The 18,250-nt window shown below is 37.3% G+C and overlaps 2 protein-coding genes and 1 long non-coding RNA gene across 3 annotated transcripts; 2 read left to right on the forward strand and 1 right to left on the reverse strand.

Annotated features, from left to right (window-relative positions):
- The first annotated feature begins 7,709 nt into the window (after positions 1-7,709).
- LOC149027415 (WAT1-related protein At5g64700-like) lies at positions 7,710-10,896 on the forward strand. Its single transcript, XM_089146812.1, has 7 exons — positions 7,710-8,088; positions 8,180-8,242; positions 8,328-8,444; positions 9,674-9,926; positions 10,057-10,215; positions 10,324-10,475; positions 10,616-10,896. Exons 1-7 carry the CDS (start codon positions 7,916-7,918, stop codon positions 10,767-10,769), a joined length of 1,071 nt encoding a protein of 356 aa, XP_089002938.1. The 5' UTR covers positions 7,710-7,915; the 3' UTR covers positions 10,770-10,896.
- A 1,047-nt stretch (positions 10,897-11,943) lies between these two features.
- LOC149027416 (uncharacterized) lies at positions 11,944-12,888 on the forward strand. Its single transcript, XR_016171987.1, has 3 exons — positions 11,944-12,322; positions 12,526-12,576; positions 12,663-12,888. It is a non-coding gene; the product is annotated as an uncharacterized LOC149027416 (long non-coding RNA).
- Positions 12,889-15,371: 2,483 nt separating this feature from the next.
- Positions 15,372-17,311, reverse strand: LOC149027417 (WAT1-related protein At1g68170-like). Its single transcript, XM_089146041.1, has 7 exons — positions 17,115-17,311; positions 16,967-17,029; positions 16,740-16,856; positions 16,371-16,614; positions 15,965-16,123; positions 15,680-15,831; positions 15,372-15,576 (listed from the first exon to the last, which is right to left on the reverse strand). Exons 1-7 carry the CDS (start codon positions 17,309-17,311, stop codon positions 15,372-15,374), a joined length of 1,137 nt encoding a protein of 378 aa, XP_089002167.1.
- Positions 17,312-18,250: the final 939 nt, after the last annotated feature.

Below are 18,250 nucleotides of genomic sequence, written 5' to 3' on the forward strand. Positions count from 1 at the left end.
GTTTTTTTTTATTTGAATTGGATTATTTCTCTCGGAACCTTTTTGTGTGTTGCTGTACCATATCAAAACCCACTTAAGTTGCCAACAATGACAACACCTTCATTTTAGGCCAATGGAACAACATAGATCAAGTGATTTTAAGAGATATGTTATTATAGTGAATATTGTATCATATTAACTGATACATTTTATAAATATGTTTACAGATCGATTAGTAATTTAGTATTATATCATACATAAGGGTCACCATGCTTTTCTACAATGAAATGATAGTTTAGAAAAAAATATATATATTTGACTATCATCTTTTTGGTTTACTTTCCTTCAAAAATCTTTCTCCCACGTGATACACAATACCTTTTAGCTCTCGCTTTTCCATTAATATTCTCCTGGTAGCTCAGGTTCCAGCTAGCCAGACAAATATAAACCAACTCACACAGCACATTAATAACTGTTTATCACTATAAACTTTCTAGTTTCTACCCAAAAAACAAGAAAAAAAAGTTCATCACTGTGTAACACCACTCATCACAAGTTGTTAAACTGTTTATCACTGTGTAACACAACTCACAAGTTGTTTGGTGACCGGTTTAACTGCACAGACCACAGAGAGAGAGAGAGAGAGAGAGAGTTTGAGAGAGATTTCTTTGTGGTTTAGGTGAAAGATGGCAGTAGTTGTGTAGCTAGCTAGGAAAGCATAAAGACAAGAACGATGATGCTTTTGACAGCAAGTGCTTTTACTTGGAAAAAATAGTGAGAGACTTGCCTATAATACCAGCAAAAGTCTCGATTACATAAGCTATTATTTAAACGTTGGGCCCCAAAAAGGTGGGAGTGGTTGATGCTAGCTTTGCTGTGCAGTGCAGTGCAGTGCAGCGTTGAAAATTAGAAGTCATGGGTGGTATCTATCTCTATTTATTGGTTTCAAACAAGCACTTTAAAAGTCTAGCTCATCCCCACCTCTCTGCACAGTACTGCTGCTGCTGCTGCTACTGCTACTGATGACCATTTCTGAAGAAAAGAAAAGAGTAATTGTGGAGGGTGATCTCACTCACCCACCTTAGTTAGCTTTTCTTTTTCTGATCCCATTGAATACCTTCATGCATATCTATTTGGAATTTAAGGTTTGTCTTTTTCATTAGTGATTAAATTAATGTTTCCAGGCATATCTGAGACATGGTGTAGAATCTGTAGACTTTGGTAGAACCCTACTGAATTCCACCTAATAATCGACAAACAAAATCTCACTTATCATCTGTTTTGTTATCTCATCTGCTGTAAGCAATTCAAGAGGTTAACCTAAGTAAACCTCCTCAACCGTCTGATATATCGATCATATTAAACCTGGTAGGTGCATGGTAACAGAATCTCGTTCTCGTACACCAACCTGTTCTTCTTTTTCTCTTTCTCTTTCTCTTTTTCTTTCCAATTGTAGAAGAAAAAACACATAAGGAATTGTTGAAAACAGATGACTGATGATTACGATTGCAGTCAATTTCATGGCATTTGAAAAAAAAAGAAGAAAAAGAGAACATAGCGTTCACCAAACGTCAACCATTTGATTTGGGTCTGGAATTCTGGATCAGGACCGATTAAGTTCAAAATAGCCCGATAACATCCCGGATCGACCCATGGCCCGACACGGCCCAAGATCTGGCCGAAAGAAATGTTATATTCATGTGGGCCGGCCCATAAATATAACAGGGCTGGGAAGCTGGGCCTCCTACTCCCACTTGGAGAGAATAGTCGTTGGACACGGCCTCTGAAGGGTTGGTTTATACGTAAGATTGGCTAGCTCAAAGTGAGACTGCTCAAATAGGGGGAGTAATCTGTGATTAAGATGGAAGGTTTTATAAAAATTGTAGGCTGTAACAGAGTTCTGGAAATTGAACTCCTTGATGTCAAATCATCAAGTGAGCATGAGACTCATTCAGGGAGATGGGGTGTTTTGAGGGTGGTTGCTCCTCTCTATGATTTGGGGTTTTCTCAACTCAGAGTCGATGATTCTGAAACCTAACAACCCTTCTCTCTTCTACCCAAAATATAACTCCTTGATGTCAAGGAAAGGTTAAATCTTGCTCTCAATATGGGGGTTTGGCTAGTGCTTATGGAGATCAATCCCTCGCAAGTCATCTTGTTATTACATCCATATGCGAAGTTTCAGGGCAAGTATGGACGTTTGGTATCTAAGACATGTCATAATTTTGCGTTGAATGGTCATGTCAGGTTCTCCTGTATCGAAAGGGAAGGAAATAAACCAGTTGATTGGTGCTCAAGAATGACATGTGAAGACAATTTTAGCTTGAACATCTTTTAAAAGCCGCCTCCGAATTTGGAGGTGCTTCTTGAGGTTGATATGCTGGCTAGTCTAGCTTAGCTTTTCCTTTTGGTTTGGTGTTTGCCTTTTGGGTCTCTCTCACCCTGTTTCTTGCACGAAAAAAAAATTATAATATAAAAAAAGAAAAAAGAAGGAAAAAAAGAGAGACAAGATTGACCATTAAAGAGAAAATGGACTTCTTTATGGCCAATATTCAGCCCATTATAGAATTCCACTCAGCCCATAGGTAGAAGCATATGGATCCAATTTTTAAAAGGCATTTCAGATTTCTAAAGAAAAAGGCATTTCAAATTTCTAAAAGAAAAAGGTTATTTGACACCCGAACCATACGAGTGGAAAATTAATAATGAATTATTTACCCAAAAAGAAAATTAAATTAATAATCAATTCAAAGTATAATCCTATCACCATTTGTAAAGCGATTTATCATCAGAATCTAATCATAATATCGCATCAATATTTATAAAGGGATTCTTTCTTCATCCAGAATGCTGATAAATTTATAATATATATATATAATATTTTTTTGGTTCAAGAGAAATTTATAATAATTAAAAGCTATGCATTTTAGCCAAAAAAAATAAACAACAATGAATTTAAGAATGAGCCAAGTAAATATACTAGTGCAAGTTTGACTACGACAGTCCCAACCTAGTTTACTTTTGAGTTTGAACAGGCTTAAGTAGAATTATCATAATCTTGAGGAAGGGGCAAAATTGGCAATTAACAGATTATAATCCCACGAGTTTAATCAACTCCTCTTTCTGAATTCATCAAGATTTTCATGCTAGCTAATACTCTTTCCTTGTTGCTATTCGTTGGAGTTTCTGGATGGGTTGTCCTTCCCTTTTCCCCTAGAAAACATCATATACTCTCACTCGTATTAATGTTGCTTTTGCATGCATATTAGAAAATATCAATCTTAAGAGAGTATTTCTCAACCCGAAGGTCCAAAACATAGCAATACATATAGCAGACTCCTTTCCTAGGTACCCCATACTATCATTTTATACGTTAGTCCTGATGCTATTTGTTGCTTCAGAAACCTGTTCGTCCGTACAAGCAATCTAAACTACAAAACACGTGCTCGACTAGGTTGATTGAGAAATGTCTCCCATGATCAAGTTAGTGTGGATGCACCCAACTTTAGAAGTAGAAAAGTAGTTGTAGAGCTCTCAATGCTAGGTGAAGTATTAGCAGTGTGTGTACCTGCAGTAAAGATGTAAGTTTAAATAAATTATTGGGTGTTACATTGGTTGTTATAACATTAAAACAAAAGTATATGATTCAATGTTTTTAACGCGATAAAGGAAACATTTTTATATAACATTCTTTTAACATTTTGAACGTGGTGAATGAGGGAAGGACATTAGAAGAAATACTTCAACAACCTTAAAGATGAAATAAGTTTTATATATAATTTTATTGACCATAACAGCCTTAGCGCCACTAAAATGGACTCGTTTCCCTAATACTCAATACTATAATCTTAGTTACTTGTAAGATTTGGCCCGTTGTTCCTGCAAAGTGCAAAAGCAAGAAGTAGAAAAAGATTAATCTTTAGTTGACACATAGCTTGAAGAAACAACTTTAAAGCAATGAGATGTAACATTTCCACAAAGAAAGCAATGGGAGCCAAGAAGATGGCAGCAAAGGCCTTTCTGTATGCAATCATATGATGTTAATGTTCATTCCACCCTTCATTGCAAGCTTGCAGATACATTCCCTACGATTAAGATGATTTGAACAAATACCATCACTATGGTCGGCAGGAAATGGGTACCTCATTGCTCAACTAAGCCTGGAAAGATAAAATTTATATCTTAGCTTTCTCCCCATAACATCTAGAGCCCTCATTCCGTCTTGTAAAAGAAACATGATCCAACATTTTTGTGCTGTGAACATTTTTAACACGATGAAGGGAACATTTTTAACACTTTTCATGCGGTAAATGAGGGAAGAACATTAAAAGAAATATTTCTACTACATAAACGATGAGACCAACTTTTAGATACCCCATGCTACCATTGTATATGTAAGTTCTGATGCTATTATTCTCCACACCAACACGACAATTGATTTTAGGCCACAAAACTTCAATCATCAAATAATGCTGTTGTTATAATTTCCTACCACTAAAAAGAATAGCATATAATCCCACTACTATTAATGTATCTCCTACAGTGCTGACATATTAGGAACTATAAGTTGTAAGAGGGTATTTGTAACCCATAGGTCCAAAAGAGACATGATTTAACGTTTCCTTTAGCCTCATTATGTTGTTAATGTTTTTTTTTGCATGGTAAACGTTTTTAATACTCCAATAACAGTTGAAGTCTAGGAGAAGCTTGGATCTTTTCAATAGTAGCTGCAGTCTTCAAACGATGGTGTTGAAGAGATTGACATGGTTATCGAAGTGGGAATACATATAGATTGTTAAGTTTAATGGGATACATGGTTATTTATAGTTATCCAACTAAATTTATATGTAATCTTAATTTAACTAAATTTAATAGAGGGTCGGGTAGGGCTAGGCTAGGTTGGGTTGGCCCGCGAGGAGTAAACCTTAACCCCACCCAACCCTAGGAAGGCTAATTGATTTGTAACTCATTAATCTGCCTCTTGGTGAGAAATCAGACCAGGTTCTGGGCGGGTTTGAGCTGGCTGGGGCTGGTAAGGTTTCATGGAAAGCCCACCAGATAGTTTGAGTGGAGTACTCCACCTGACAAGAAATTTCATTTCATACATTGAGAATATAATCCAACCAGAGACGTTCGATCTGATATTTAATTTCCTTTACATTGTTTAGATAATCAAAGAATACCCAAATTGTTGACTTTAAAGAAATAGATAGATACCTAAATTCTTCTTAAATGTGCTGGTTTTTTCGAATACGCTATGCGTTGCGGAAGAATTTTCCAAAGCATAATCAGTCTAGTTTATAGACTTTCTATGCTTTATATTATGCTTATCGGTTTAATGAGATTTTTGCCAGTGGAAGCTGCTTTTGCGCCTTTTTTTTTTTCTTCTTCTTGTGTCTCTTGGATCATTTTAGATATCAGTGTTACTCGTTCTCTAACCATGAAATGGGAAAAGAATGGCTCTTGAAAAATCCTAGTCGAGTAATGCTGTATTCAAAATCTTCAGCCTTCCATACAGAAAGGAATCATGAACCCAGCCATTGGTTTTGTTTTCCACTTGCACTTTTACATGTTCCTTTTCAGATATTTCTCAGGAATTTCATATGCTTGAATATTCACTGTATTAATTAATTTCTAATGGTGGAAAAAAAGTGATATATATCAAAGCTACGGTCAGGGATGCTCTCTTATTTTAATTTATTTCTTCCGTATTCTTCATCTCTTCTGTGAAAGGAAATAAAGAAGAATACACTGTAGTTCTGAATTCCTTTGCCATCAGATTAACCAGATAGAGCATTTCATGTCCGACCATGGATTCTCGAGCTTTCCAAGTTAGACCTGAATTTCTGAATTTATTCTAAGCTTTTACTTTGAGTTTTGAGGAATATGAGAAAAACCTTTTCTTTCTGGAATCCTTCTTTCTTGAAAGACCTTCTTCAATCGTCACTTCAGGGTGTTTCTTCTGGTCTTAAAAAAGTTTGAAGTGAACGTTCACTGTTTTTAAAACATGTGGGAAATTGATACAGATTAGAATAGAATGATTCAGAAAATACATTCTTGCATGGAGAATAAAAGAATGTCTGGCTTTGATCTTCAAAGTCTGATCAGACATGAAGAGGGGTTGAGAGCCTCACGAGAGTCGAAAAGAGATCTACTGAAGAGGAAAAAGAATGGATCAGGATCGAGTAGCTGCTTCCTTTGCTTTGACTGCATGCTTACGTGAGACAGTCCTTGTGGTTCAAAACCCTAATAACCCTAACCCTAGATCCAATTATTCAATTTGGATCAGGGGATTCGATGTTATTATTGACCATGGACACCATCTGAAATGCCAAGGACTTTATTAAAAGATAATAATAATTATTTGGAAGCCACGTATTTAAAATCATAACATTGTAAATGTGATAAATGTTAGATTAGGATAATATTACTTATACGTTATTATTGTGATCTTTTACTTTAATCATATCATCAATCACTAAACCTTTGTACGAAAGGAGCAAAGTGCCGGAGGATTGCTTTTCTATTAGCGGGACCATTCGATTTAGAACCCTTCATCACTAGAAAAATAATGATAATTTGGTAACCAATAATTGTTATCAACTTTCAGGAAAAAATGTGAAACGATCGTATAAGGGCGGATCGGGTATAAACATAAAATACAATAACTTGGTAAATTTGACTGACTTGGTCACTTTATTATATGTTGGAGCTAGAATTACTGCGGCTGCTAACACCAAACTTGTTCTTCAATTATGGACTAAGGAACTTTATTGGTGGCCCTGCTGCAGTGAAAATTAAAAAGAGCAAGTGGAGTTTGAGTAAGAATTAAAGTTGAACACAACACCCTAGTCCCTATATGACTCTTTATCTCTCCTTTATCTAGTCTAAGGTGTTGCTTCATGGAAAGGGCTGGGATGATTGCAGTTGGGTGGTCTACCTCAAAACCCTGAAATCCTTTCAATTCATTGGACTTACATTGGTAATTAAAAAGAGGAATTCCACTTCAACTCTGATACGTTATTGACTCCAAGTCATTAAAGCAAATGCAGATTCATTTCTATTTTGCTGAAGGCCTTAGTTTTGTAATTTAATTAAAATGCTTAATTAAGCTTTGTCCCATAATAGTTTTCTTTGATAGCATTTTAATACGGCCAAGAAAATAGTAGCGGTGTTCATTTGTTAGTTTCATGACTAAATGTTGTTAGTATTAATGAGTGTGTGGTGCGTACGTGTTATTGTTGAGGAATTTGAGTTATATTCAACTTATATTCTAATAGAGGTCATTGGATAGGTTATGATTCAATGATGTAAATGGTCTTATGGGAGAGTTCAATTAACCATAGAACTTAGTGTTGTCTTCAGATACTAGTTGAAACGATGAGAGTATTACAAAATCCAAACTACATATTTAGATTATAATACTTTAATCATCCTTACGCTTAAACCCTAATCTTAACAGCAACTCCACTAACAAATCAAAGACATCTAATGGATTCTCCATTTGACAATTAATATGCATGGAGGTCCCCCTGAGCTGATTATTTTTTTTAATAAAAAAAACCTCGAAATCTCTGGAGGACATGATGTTTGATGCCCAAAAATAATAACAAAAGGTGGACCTCATGAGGATTTCACTGAAATGTATACATATGACCAGGTGTGATACTCGTCCGAGTGCCCCACTAGCATGCAAACATGTAAGATGGGTACCCACCGACGAAGAAGCAAGAAAAAAGAGGTGAAGCTGCAGGGAGGGAATAAAAAGAAAAAAAGAAGGAAAAAGAAAAGATTCTTACTTTGGGTTATCTTTAATTTGAGTCGTCTTTGATTTCTCTTCACTTGGGAAGATATAAGGCCCATACAAATCCTTCCACTTTACTATAAAAACGAAGTATCAAAGTTGATAGCAAGTGGGAAGCTTGTTTTAGCAATAATGGAAGGAGAGAAGCCATATTTGGTTGCAATTTTCATACAGTTCATATATGCTGGTATGTTTATGATCTCCAAAGCCGCATTAGATGGAGGAATGGACAATTTCGTGTTCGTCTTTTACAGACAAGCTGCTGCCACTATCTTCCTGGTCCCTCTTGCCATTATTTTTGAGAGGTAAGTTGTAAGAGCTTCTTTGTTTGAAGACCATACCAGTTTACAATTTGAGAGTTGGTTTTATACATATGTACTTTCTTTTGGTGTCTAGGAAGACTGCGCCAGCACTTTCATTGAAGATCTTCTGCAAGATTTTCTTACTTTCTTTGTGTGGGTAATGCTTTAAACATTTCAAATTTCTTTTCTGATGTTGAGAAAAAGTTGGTGAGTTTTGATTCATGGACATGGTGGGATTTCAGGATAACTCTATCTCTGAATATCTACAATGTTGCCCTCATTTACACCTCTGCAACGTTGGCAGCTGCAACTGCAAACACCCTTCCTGCCATCACTTTCTTCTTGGCTGTTCTACTCAGGTATGGTTTTTGCTGTCAACATTTTCCGGCTTTTTCTACCTTTCTCTGTAAAAATAAACTCGGACTCTCTTCCTCTGCTGTATATACATGAGCTGACTTTTACATGGAGGGCTGAGACGATTTGCAGCTAGCTAGCTGATGGTGGCCTATCCAAATTAACGGAAGCTTTTTCAATATGCTGTTCCACAACTCATAAGAATAGATTAATTCATAATGCCCTAACAGTGAAATTAAGGCATAAGGTGCCAGAATTAAATCGGGCCTTATACCACACAATATAAGAGATATACTCTCATTCATTCACAGCCATACCTGCAAGGAAGCTGCAACACAAGAAGATAAACTATACAATGACTCCAAGCATGGATAGGGTCATTGTTTATCCTCTTGTACAGCGGGTATGGACTGTATGGCTATCAATGCAAGATTCCCTCGTATGTACTCACTCCCCTTCTGACACTATTTGGGTGTTACCTAAGTTGGCTAATGGAGTACTGAGGGGTTGTCTTTCTATTTCTTATTTCTTCTGGGTTTTTTTCTTTCTTTCTTACTCTCTCCAAATCCAAATCATGTACTTGTAGTCTCGTCTGTTTATTGTTTTGTTTTGTTTTTGTTTGTTTGTTTTTTTTTTTTTTTCAATTTTGAAACGTACAAACACTTGACATAGTTTTAAGCTCACTTTGAAACATCACTTTTGAAAAGGCAAAGAGGAATTTTTATCTTTTTGATATTTAAACATAACCTCCTATTTCAAAACCCTAAAAAAATTTGTATTTTTATTTATTACAGAAACAAAAACTATTCTTTACCTAAAATAGGAAACAGAACAGAAACATATACAACCCTCGAATCCCTGTGTTAAAAGATAAACGTAAATTTATCAACCAGCTGGTCCATGGCAGACAGGACAGGACTGTACGTGCATGCAATATTCTCTATTATACACATGAACCAGGCCGGCTCATTCAGTCCGCTTCTTTAAATTAGCCCGGATATCCTTTCCCATCCGCAACAATAATGTTGGCTGTTGCCTGTTGGGGCCCTAACCCGATATAAGTTAGGGTTCGTTTGGTCTTACGGTCAACCAGGTTAATGGTCTGTCCCGGCCCACCAATCTAAGTTATGGCCAGACCGGTAACATTTGAGCAATACTATTTTCACGTTTTCGAGTTTTTTTTCTTTTTGTGGTTCACTTACGTACATTTATGATCTATCAATGTACAATGCAGGATGGAAGCTGTGAATTTGAGGACCCTACCAGGAAATATGAAATGCTTAGGTGTCCTACTCTGTTTGGCTGGTGCCACAACCCTTGCCTTCTATCAGGGCCCACATCTGAAACCCTTAACCCATTTGAATTTGTTTGGAAATCATAATCATCAAGGTAAGCTAGAAACTGTCGAAACTACAGAGACATGGGTAAAGGGTGTCTTCATAATGCTCTCTTCCAACACTTTGTGGGGTTTGTGGATCGTATTACAGGTAATTTTACATGATCTCCCTCTCCCTTTCGTCCCCATATATATAATTTTAGCTATATATATATATATATAAGCTTGAGAAGGTGAAGGTGAATGCAGCTTGACAATTACTTTTAACTGCAAATTAACAGGGTCTTGTCCTGAAAAGCTACCCATCGAAGCTTCTCCTCACAACTCTTCAGTGTTTTCTCAGCACCATTCAGTCTTTCGTTCTTGCTATTGTTTTCCAGAGAAACATTCATAAATGGAAATTGCAATGGGACTTTGGACTTGTTGCAGTTGCCTACTGTGTAAGAAAATGTGTACTCTGATTTAAGCTTTATATTGTTTTCTTTCTTCAGGTGTTCATCCTATTCATGTTGATTACCTTTGTACATGTATGGCTTGTAAATGAACAGGGAATTGTGGTTACCGGCTTTACATTCTACTTACAGTCGTGGTGCATTGAGAAGAAGGGTCCTGTGTTCTTAGCCATGTCTACCCCCTTGTCTTTGATAATTACTATGTTTTGCTCGTCATTATTTGCTGGCGAAGTAACCAGCTTGGGAAGGTACGTATAGAATAATGTATATATTATATATAGCATGCTTTTCATGACTTCATCTAATTCATAAGGTTATTTAAGATTAAGGTTGACAAGGGGATCTAATTATTATTCCTACGGTGTTGCTCTTTGGTTGCATGGTTCAGTATTTTAGGTGGGATGTTTTTGGTTGGAGGCCTCTTTGCTGTCTTGTGGGGGAAAAACAAGGAAGCTGATCGAAGGAAAATAGCTGATGACAACAATGGAAAGGAGATGATCAGAGAAGTAAAGAACAACTCAGAAATTAAAGAAAGTGTGTAATAACTTGATTCTCTTTTCTTGTTATTTTACAAGCAAGGCAATATAAAATCCAAGGGAAGCCTATATTTTCTATGAGATAAATCCATTTTCCACAAGTAAGCTTTGTGGATTTTGTGGTAAAATGAATACGGACAAACAAGATTTTGTTTTTTAATTACTAGATAGATCCTTGGGTTCAACATTTTATTTGTTAATTAATTTGAGCTATGGGCCGTGGGAGGAAAGGACTTATTACACTAGCCTTTGATGGTGTGGCCCATCAATGAGATAGATCGGCCTCAGATTGCCCACCCACGAACATAAGGAGTTATTGACTTATTTCCCAGTTTAGTTGATCATGGGCCCTTCGGGTGTTCTCTGAGGCCCATTTAAGGATGCGAATATTGACATAGACTTTATATGGGTACATACAAATTTCAGCAATTCTTACCCAAAAAAAAATAAAAAAAATTCAGCAATGTCCCATCCAATAAGTTTATAAGTCTATGAGATGGATACAGTCCAAGTTGGATGAGTCCCAATCACCTCCCCAGTAGGAAAGCACTATCGATGTTTCTTTTACCACAAAATCAGATGGGGCCCATGTGAAATCCACTAAAAGTCCATCTTTAAATTTATTTTTATTTTTATTATATGTGGAACCCACCCAAATTTAGCGGTGAAGAAGTGTCGTGGGAGCCCATACTATTCCTCCGATGGGGAGGTGATCAGAGCTCAAGTTGGATAGGGTACTCTATTTGGGAACTGACAAGCACATGACATTTTCTTTCAAGTTGAAATATGGAACACCCTAGGTAGGCTTATTGATTAAGGAGCAACTTTGGGACTTTGACTCCAATTTTCATATCTCACAATCCATGCTTGTCACTTATTTTGGGTTGACATTATTCACTGTATTGCTTTAAAGTTCTTTGGGAGCTGATGTTAAATAAAAGATAATAATTATTGTATGATGGAGAAGTGTCAAGAGAACAATACTTCTTCCATATTTTTGGTAATGGATTATTCTCTTCTGAATCTTGGAAGATAATATGCTTTCTTGACCCTCACAATGGGGGTGAGATTTATGTAAATGTACTTGGGTCCGACCCTTTTTCTCATTTTTATGAGAGAGAGGAAAGAGGTGGGGGGGCTATGCACGATCTTATCTTATCCAGTTTGGCGACGGTCAAAGGTTCAAAAGTGGAGGGCGGGGCTGCAGCTGGCATGAGTTTGTCGGTGGATGAGTGAAGTGGGTATGCCGCATTTACTGAATCCGGGTTACTTTGATTCTTTTTATATAAAGCTAAGAAGAACGAACGAAGGGAACTCGATCGAATAGCAGAAGAAGAAGAAGAAGGAGAAGGAGAAGGAGAAGGAGAAGAAGCAAGCTTTATATCTTTCAGATCTAACAGAAAGAGAGAGCGAGAGAGAGATGAGGAAGGAGATGCAAATAGGAGCTGCCGCTTTCCTGTTCGTATTGTTGTTAATCTCATCTGAGATGACCGTCGTCGTCCTCTCAGATGCTTCCGACTGCTACGATGCCTGTAGCACCGCCTGTGCTCCGGTTAACTGTAAGATTTAATCTCATTCTCTTTCTCCTTTTTTTAATTGACAGATTTAATTGAATTTTGAAATCCGAATTTCAAATATGATTTTGAAACTTCCATCTTGGTTCGGTTCTGTTCCATGACTTCCATGTTCCATCCGGATTTGAATCGAGACGAATCAATTAATTAATGATACTTTTTTTCTTCCCCTTTAATTTTCTTTATAGCAAGGCCTGCACAACGATGTGATCGGAAATGTTCCATAAAATGTGGTCCAGGTATGTATGTTTATTCCATTCCATATGGTCCTTAATTTTGCCCATCCCCGGCCCTATTCATTTCCTTCCTTTCCTTGGATGTGCAGATGCTGTCAAGGAGGGCCTGATTGGTGGCTGAAACTGGAGGAGGAGCCAAGCTATTGTATGCTAATTATGCTAGTGATATTTTGTATGCTTATGTACCTGAAAATTATCCTCTATATGTATCTTATGCAAGCCCGGTTTGAACACTGGTACCGGTCCAACCGTGTTTTTGAAATTAAGGTTCACATTTGAGACTTGAGCAATGGAATTATAGATTACCTTCCGGCTTCCAACATATATATAACTTCTCATCGAGGAACGTGATGCCTGCGATTGCGACCAGCAGCATCGTTTAAGGGCTAAAAATCGAGACAAAAACTGGGCTCCTTCCTTCCTTGTCTTCACTCCCCAATTAAGCTGCCAACGTGCATACCCAGTATTACCTACGCCACCAGTAGCAAACCAAGCTAATTAAATTCCAAAGTTCCAAGTCTAGCTTCAAATCATCAACAGCTTTATCAAGCATGTAAGCAGAGAGTAAAAGTTCAAACTCTCATGGGAAGATTTTGGAGATTTTGGGTTCGCACTGGTAGCACTTAAAAAAAAAACGAGAGAGTACGTGTTGCATAAATAACGGGTTATAACTTATAAGGCACTTTGCTTTTGCCCCACAGGCATAAAGAGAGAGAGGAGTAACAGCGAGCCATTAAAAGTGAAAAAAATCTCACACTTACACTAGAGATCTTAAAAGTTTCTGGAATTCCAAAAAGTGTATACGTATCCCCTTAAAACTGAAAGAATCTGAAAATTTCTCTTTACGAAATTGTTTAAGTTAATGCACAGGACCCTCATGCGAAATTTCAAACTCTCGGAGTTGTTTGGCATGACTGTCTGCACATTAAATCACGGGTCATAAGGCACTTTGCTTTTGCCCCACAGGCATAAAGAGAGAGAGAAGAGTAACAACGAACCATTAAAAGTGAAAAAATCTCACAATGTCTTCTAGACATCTTAAAAGTCTATGGACTTTCAAAAAGTGTATATATATATATATATATTCTATTAAAACTGAAAGAATCTGAAAATTTCTCTTTACGAAATTGTTTCAGTTAATGCGCAGGACCCTCATGCGGAACTTCAAACTCTCAGAGTTGTTTGGCATGACTATCTGCACATTAAATGCACAGGACTGAAGCAAAGTCCCTACACATGCCTTTGCAAGGAAGGAAAAAAAAAATATAGTGGCACAAGCCAAATATGAGTAGAGGGTATTATCCTCACACCATCTACCTTCTCCAAGATATTTATTTGCATGATGACCAAGACTTGGAGAAGTTGATGAGTGTTAAGGTTGAACGTATACATGCAGTGGAAATATAGCATACATTACAGAAACAAAGGATTTACTTGGTTTTGACTTGGGTCCTATATCCAAGAATGAGTCCAAAGGATTCGAGACACTATGCACTAACCAAATTAGTGAAAAGAAAAGTTAAAAAATCTATAGACCAAGACCGAAACCAAACTCCAAGTATTACAATCAATCACACCCTATGGAGGAACGATCTCACCTATCTTGATGAAGACCTGAAAATCCATGTTAAAAACCCATAGCAAATTAACCAACATCGAACAAGAGTGCAACAAGAGTTTGAGAACCTTAGAATTAGAGCAGAGCAGAGAACACCGTCACTCGAAAAATAAGAGAGAGAAAAATGAATTGATCACCTAAACCCAAAACGAAAGCATAAGCCTTAAATACAAATCATGGAAATGATTGAAATACCTTAAAACAAATACGTAAGACATATGAATATATATAACACTTGAAAAGACCAAGCTGCTCCTAACATGAGCATCTAATTCCTACATTTCTCTTCCTTGACAATGATTTTAACTGCAGGGTATCTGAGTACACAAAGAACTCATAAGAAATATAAAAAAAGAACTAAATAGCAAGTACCTTTAATAGGTTTAAGGTAATCTTGAACTTATTAACTGGTACAGTGTTAGTCATTATATCAACTAGATTGATAAATGTATTAATCTTTTGAACCCTGACTAAGCCTTTAAGCCTTTGGAGATAACATCACTAATAAATTAGTACGTTCATGAAACATGAAAGATAAATTGCACTTTGAGAGTCACAAAACATAGTAGAATGAAAATCACAAAACCAGGTTCCCCAAGAATGCCTTTTAGTGGGATTCTGTGGTTGAAAGATCTACCACATTTTGAAGGTTAGACTTTCAACTCGCTTTATCAGACTTTTGTAGGTTTCTTATGTATGCAATGGTGTGTACTAGACTAAATTTAGCATATGCTGTTGGTCTTGTGTAGATTTTTTTTTTTTTTGGTAGGAGTCTTGTGTAGATTCATGAATAGAGCATGTGATGATCATTGGCATGCAATTTTAAGGATCTTAAAATATCTGAAAAAAATTTCTGTTGGTTATAAACTGCTATATTAGAAACTTGAGCATTGTGGGCTACAGTGACTCTGATTTTACTGCCAACTTAAATAAAAGGAAGTGCTTGACTGAATATTTATTTGTTACTGGTGGTAATTTGTCTTAAAATTAAAGTTCACATTTGAGATTTAAATAATGTTGCTGCTTGTTACATGGCCCATAGCCACAGGACTGGTTTAACCAGTTCCTAAAAAAATCGGAAATCTTCCTATGCAGTTAGTTCAGTTGATCCTATGTCCCACAATGGATTGACATGCATTAGAGTGTAGAATCTCTGCCCCACATTTTTGAAATACAATCATTAATTATGATCTTTCTTTTGTGTCTCTTCAAGATAAGTTCCAAGTTGCTTCTCCTGATTATTGTTGTTCAAGTCATGGCTGGTAGTGACAGGCATCTCTAGTTGTTCTGGTGCTTCACCAGATGCCATCGACTTCTTCATCTCCTTTCCCTTGCCCCATAGCACAACATACAATCCAATCACTATCAACACTGCCCCTATCAAACTGCAAAACGTAAAAGATATTCACTTCAAGTCAAAATTTCTCATTTAAATTCTTTCAATCGAAGTTACGAGCGCATACATGAAATAATAGAAGTATACATTACCTTCCAACATATAGCTTTTCATCCAAGAACAACAAACCTGCGATTGTCACCAGCACCATTGCTAGAGGGTTAAAAATCGATACAAAGACTGGGCCCCTTGTCTTCACTCCCCAAGCTGCCAAAATAAAGTGTACCCCAGTTGCCAGTATTCCCTACACAATCAGTAACAACTCAAATTAAATTCCCTAGTTTCAAATCTAGTTTGGCTTCAATCATCAAAAGCTTCAACAAGCATGCAAGCATATAGTAAAATTCCATCATATCCGTCGATCCAGGATCTCATACCCCATAAGCTACCGTCCAGAGCCTAATGTTCCACCCAAGCTTCCACTCTTCCCACTTCCTCTGTACGCATACGGCGTATAGGGTACTCTGTATTGCTCCACTTATAGCTATTAGAGTGGTACTTGATAATAGGCATGGATACCTCCTGCTCATCCTAGTCTAGTAGACGAAAATTTCAAAACTATTAGAGACGATTTTTGTGTATTTTACACAAGGCATTATGTAAAAATCATGAATCTAGATCTTTTGCATCTGGGCAAGGTGTGCATTCATCCAACTCCCTTGCCTTGTTTGTAGTATGAAGCAAGCAATTATGAATAGATCATGTATCGTTCATCTAGTAGAGCGGTTGGATGAACGCACGCAGTAACCGGACGCTGAGGATCGGATACAAAAAAAATCACACCTGAATAATCAACCAGAGTGCAAAAGAGAAACAAACACAAAGGCCCAAGAATGCGCCAAATAATCGATTTCGGAAATCCATGTGTGATGCTGAGATGGTGGATCGACTGTGGTCAACGTCCTTTGACCAAATGCTAATGATGGAACCTCTGTAAAATGTCATCACCATTGCTCCTCCTATGCCTATAGCAGTCCCCACCAGCTTCGCTCCTCCTTCCAGCGTTCGAATCCCGAGCTTCTCCAACCTTGATTTATGTACTAGCTACTATTTTGTTAGCAAATATAAAGAATACACGTTGAGAAAAGGAACAAAAATGAGCCCCGTTTGAATGGGTCGAAAGTGGGGGGAAATGGAAAACCACAAACCTACCGGAGAATGACAGCCATGATGAACGTCATGGCTGGAATAAGGTTTAACATGGCAGTCGAAAATGTCATCGACGTTAATGTTAAGCTTGCTATGTATAGGTTTTGCATTAACGATCCACTAATCAAACAGAAAGAGAAGAACGTTACAAACCAATTGTAAAAGATAAGAGTAATCGAGATTAGATATATACCCAGTGTAAGAAGAGTTTTTTGAAGAAAATAAATTACCCTAATAAGCCACACAAAAATGCTTGGAAGATGACTTTCCATGTCAATTTCGGTCTGCTATTTCTGATTGCATGCAAGAAAAATTAATCTATGAGTAAGTAAGTACTTCAAGAAAACACATTTTGGTATTAGAAATGAGAGATTTAACCTTTCAACGAAGAAGGCAATGGGAGCGAAGAAAATGCTAGCAAAGATGTATCTATAGGCAACCACGATCCGCAGGTCCATCCCATCTTTGGTTGCCAGCTTATAGAATACATTAAGTCCCGCAAAGATGACCTGCATCGCCACCATCATCATCACCGGTTTCAACCCACGAAGAGACTTGCAGAGATCACAAGCCATTTCACGTACGTATGTGTGTTAGCAGAGAGTTGAGGATAGTAAGTTCAAAAAACACCAAAAATATATAAAACCCCAGTTCCTCGAATCCGTATTTCTGATGTGGGGAAATGGAGCGACATGAATGAATTTCTGATTCTTCTGCATGCAGGGAAAGGAGGAAGGCTTCTTTTCAGGATTCAGAGAGACAAAAATGTCGGATAGGAGGTGGAAGGTCATCTATAGTAATTAGGTCTCAATTTTTCTGTTAATTCCTAACGTCGAAAGTATAAGTTCAAGCACGTGTTAACGTTACCGCGCGCATGCGCTATCTTCCTCTGCCACGTGTTTAAAGACCAGGCTTCTTCCCGCCAAAACTAAGAGTTACTATTGTGGATATGACAGATATACCCTTTGCGCCTACACGTAGCGTCCCATAATCATGCATGCGTGACAGGTGTGGGCATCATTCTAGTCGCGGGCAGAGCATTTCAAATTTAATATTTAAAATTCTAATAATGATGACTTTCAGTGATTCAGAATCAGAATCAGAATGAAATAGCTCAGGCTTAGGCGCGGCTCACCTAAGCCTCAAGCCCATAGGAACACAAATTCAATTCGGGCTCATAAAAACATCTAAAACCCGACAAAACCTAATATGGGTAAACTAGTAAACGTTGCCACGTCGGCAATCCACCGCATATTGACCTGTGGATGAATAGTCAAAACCCACCCACCATAAAAGGTTTTCTCTTCTTCTATTGGATTTCTGAAAGAGCGATTAGGAGTAATGCGCACGATAGAAAAACAATTAAGTCTGAAGAGCAGCAACTAAAGAACAATGCGCACCAAAGGTTAACAAGTCTAAAAGAGCAACTACCTTTGTTTGGCTACAAAAACCCAACATTTTCAATTATGTTATGATGGGGGAAGACAGAAACTAATACCTTCCATAGGCGTTAA

The sequence above is a fragment of the Hakea prostrata genome, chromosome 1 (genome assembly GCF_041222555.1).
Source record: "Hakea prostrata isolate BN-2017 chromosome 1, UWA_Hpros_2, whole genome shotgun sequence".
NCBI classification, from domain to species: Eukaryota; Viridiplantae; Streptophyta; class Magnoliopsida; order Proteales; family Proteaceae; genus Hakea; species Hakea prostrata.

Bases quoted from the DNA above. Each gene is read 5' to 3' on its own strand.
- LOC149027415 (XM_089146812.1), top strand. From the start codon at position 7,916: ATGGAAGGAGAGAAGCCATATTTGGTTGCAATTTTCATACAGTTCATA. The intron at 8,445-9,673 runs GTATGGTTTTTG...TGTACAATGCAG, and splicing joins TTCTTGGCTGTTCTACTCAG to GATGGAAGCTGTGAATTTGA. The intron at 10,216-10,323 runs GTAAGAAAATGT...GTAAATGAACAG, and splicing joins TTGTTGCAGTTGCCTACTGT to GGAATTGTGGTTACCGGCTT.
- LOC149027417 (XM_089146041.1), bottom strand. From the start codon at position 17,311: ATGGCTTGTGATCTCTGCAAGTCTCTTCGTGGGTTGAAACCGGTGATG. The intron at 16,615-16,739 runs GTAGGTTTGTGG...ACATAAATCAAG, and splicing joins ATCATGGCTGTCATTCTCCG to GTTGGAGAAGCTCGGGATTC. The intron at 15,832-15,964 runs GTATGAGATCCT...CTGATTGTGTAG, and splicing joins TCTGGACGGTAGCTTATGGG to GGAATACTGGCAACTGGGGT.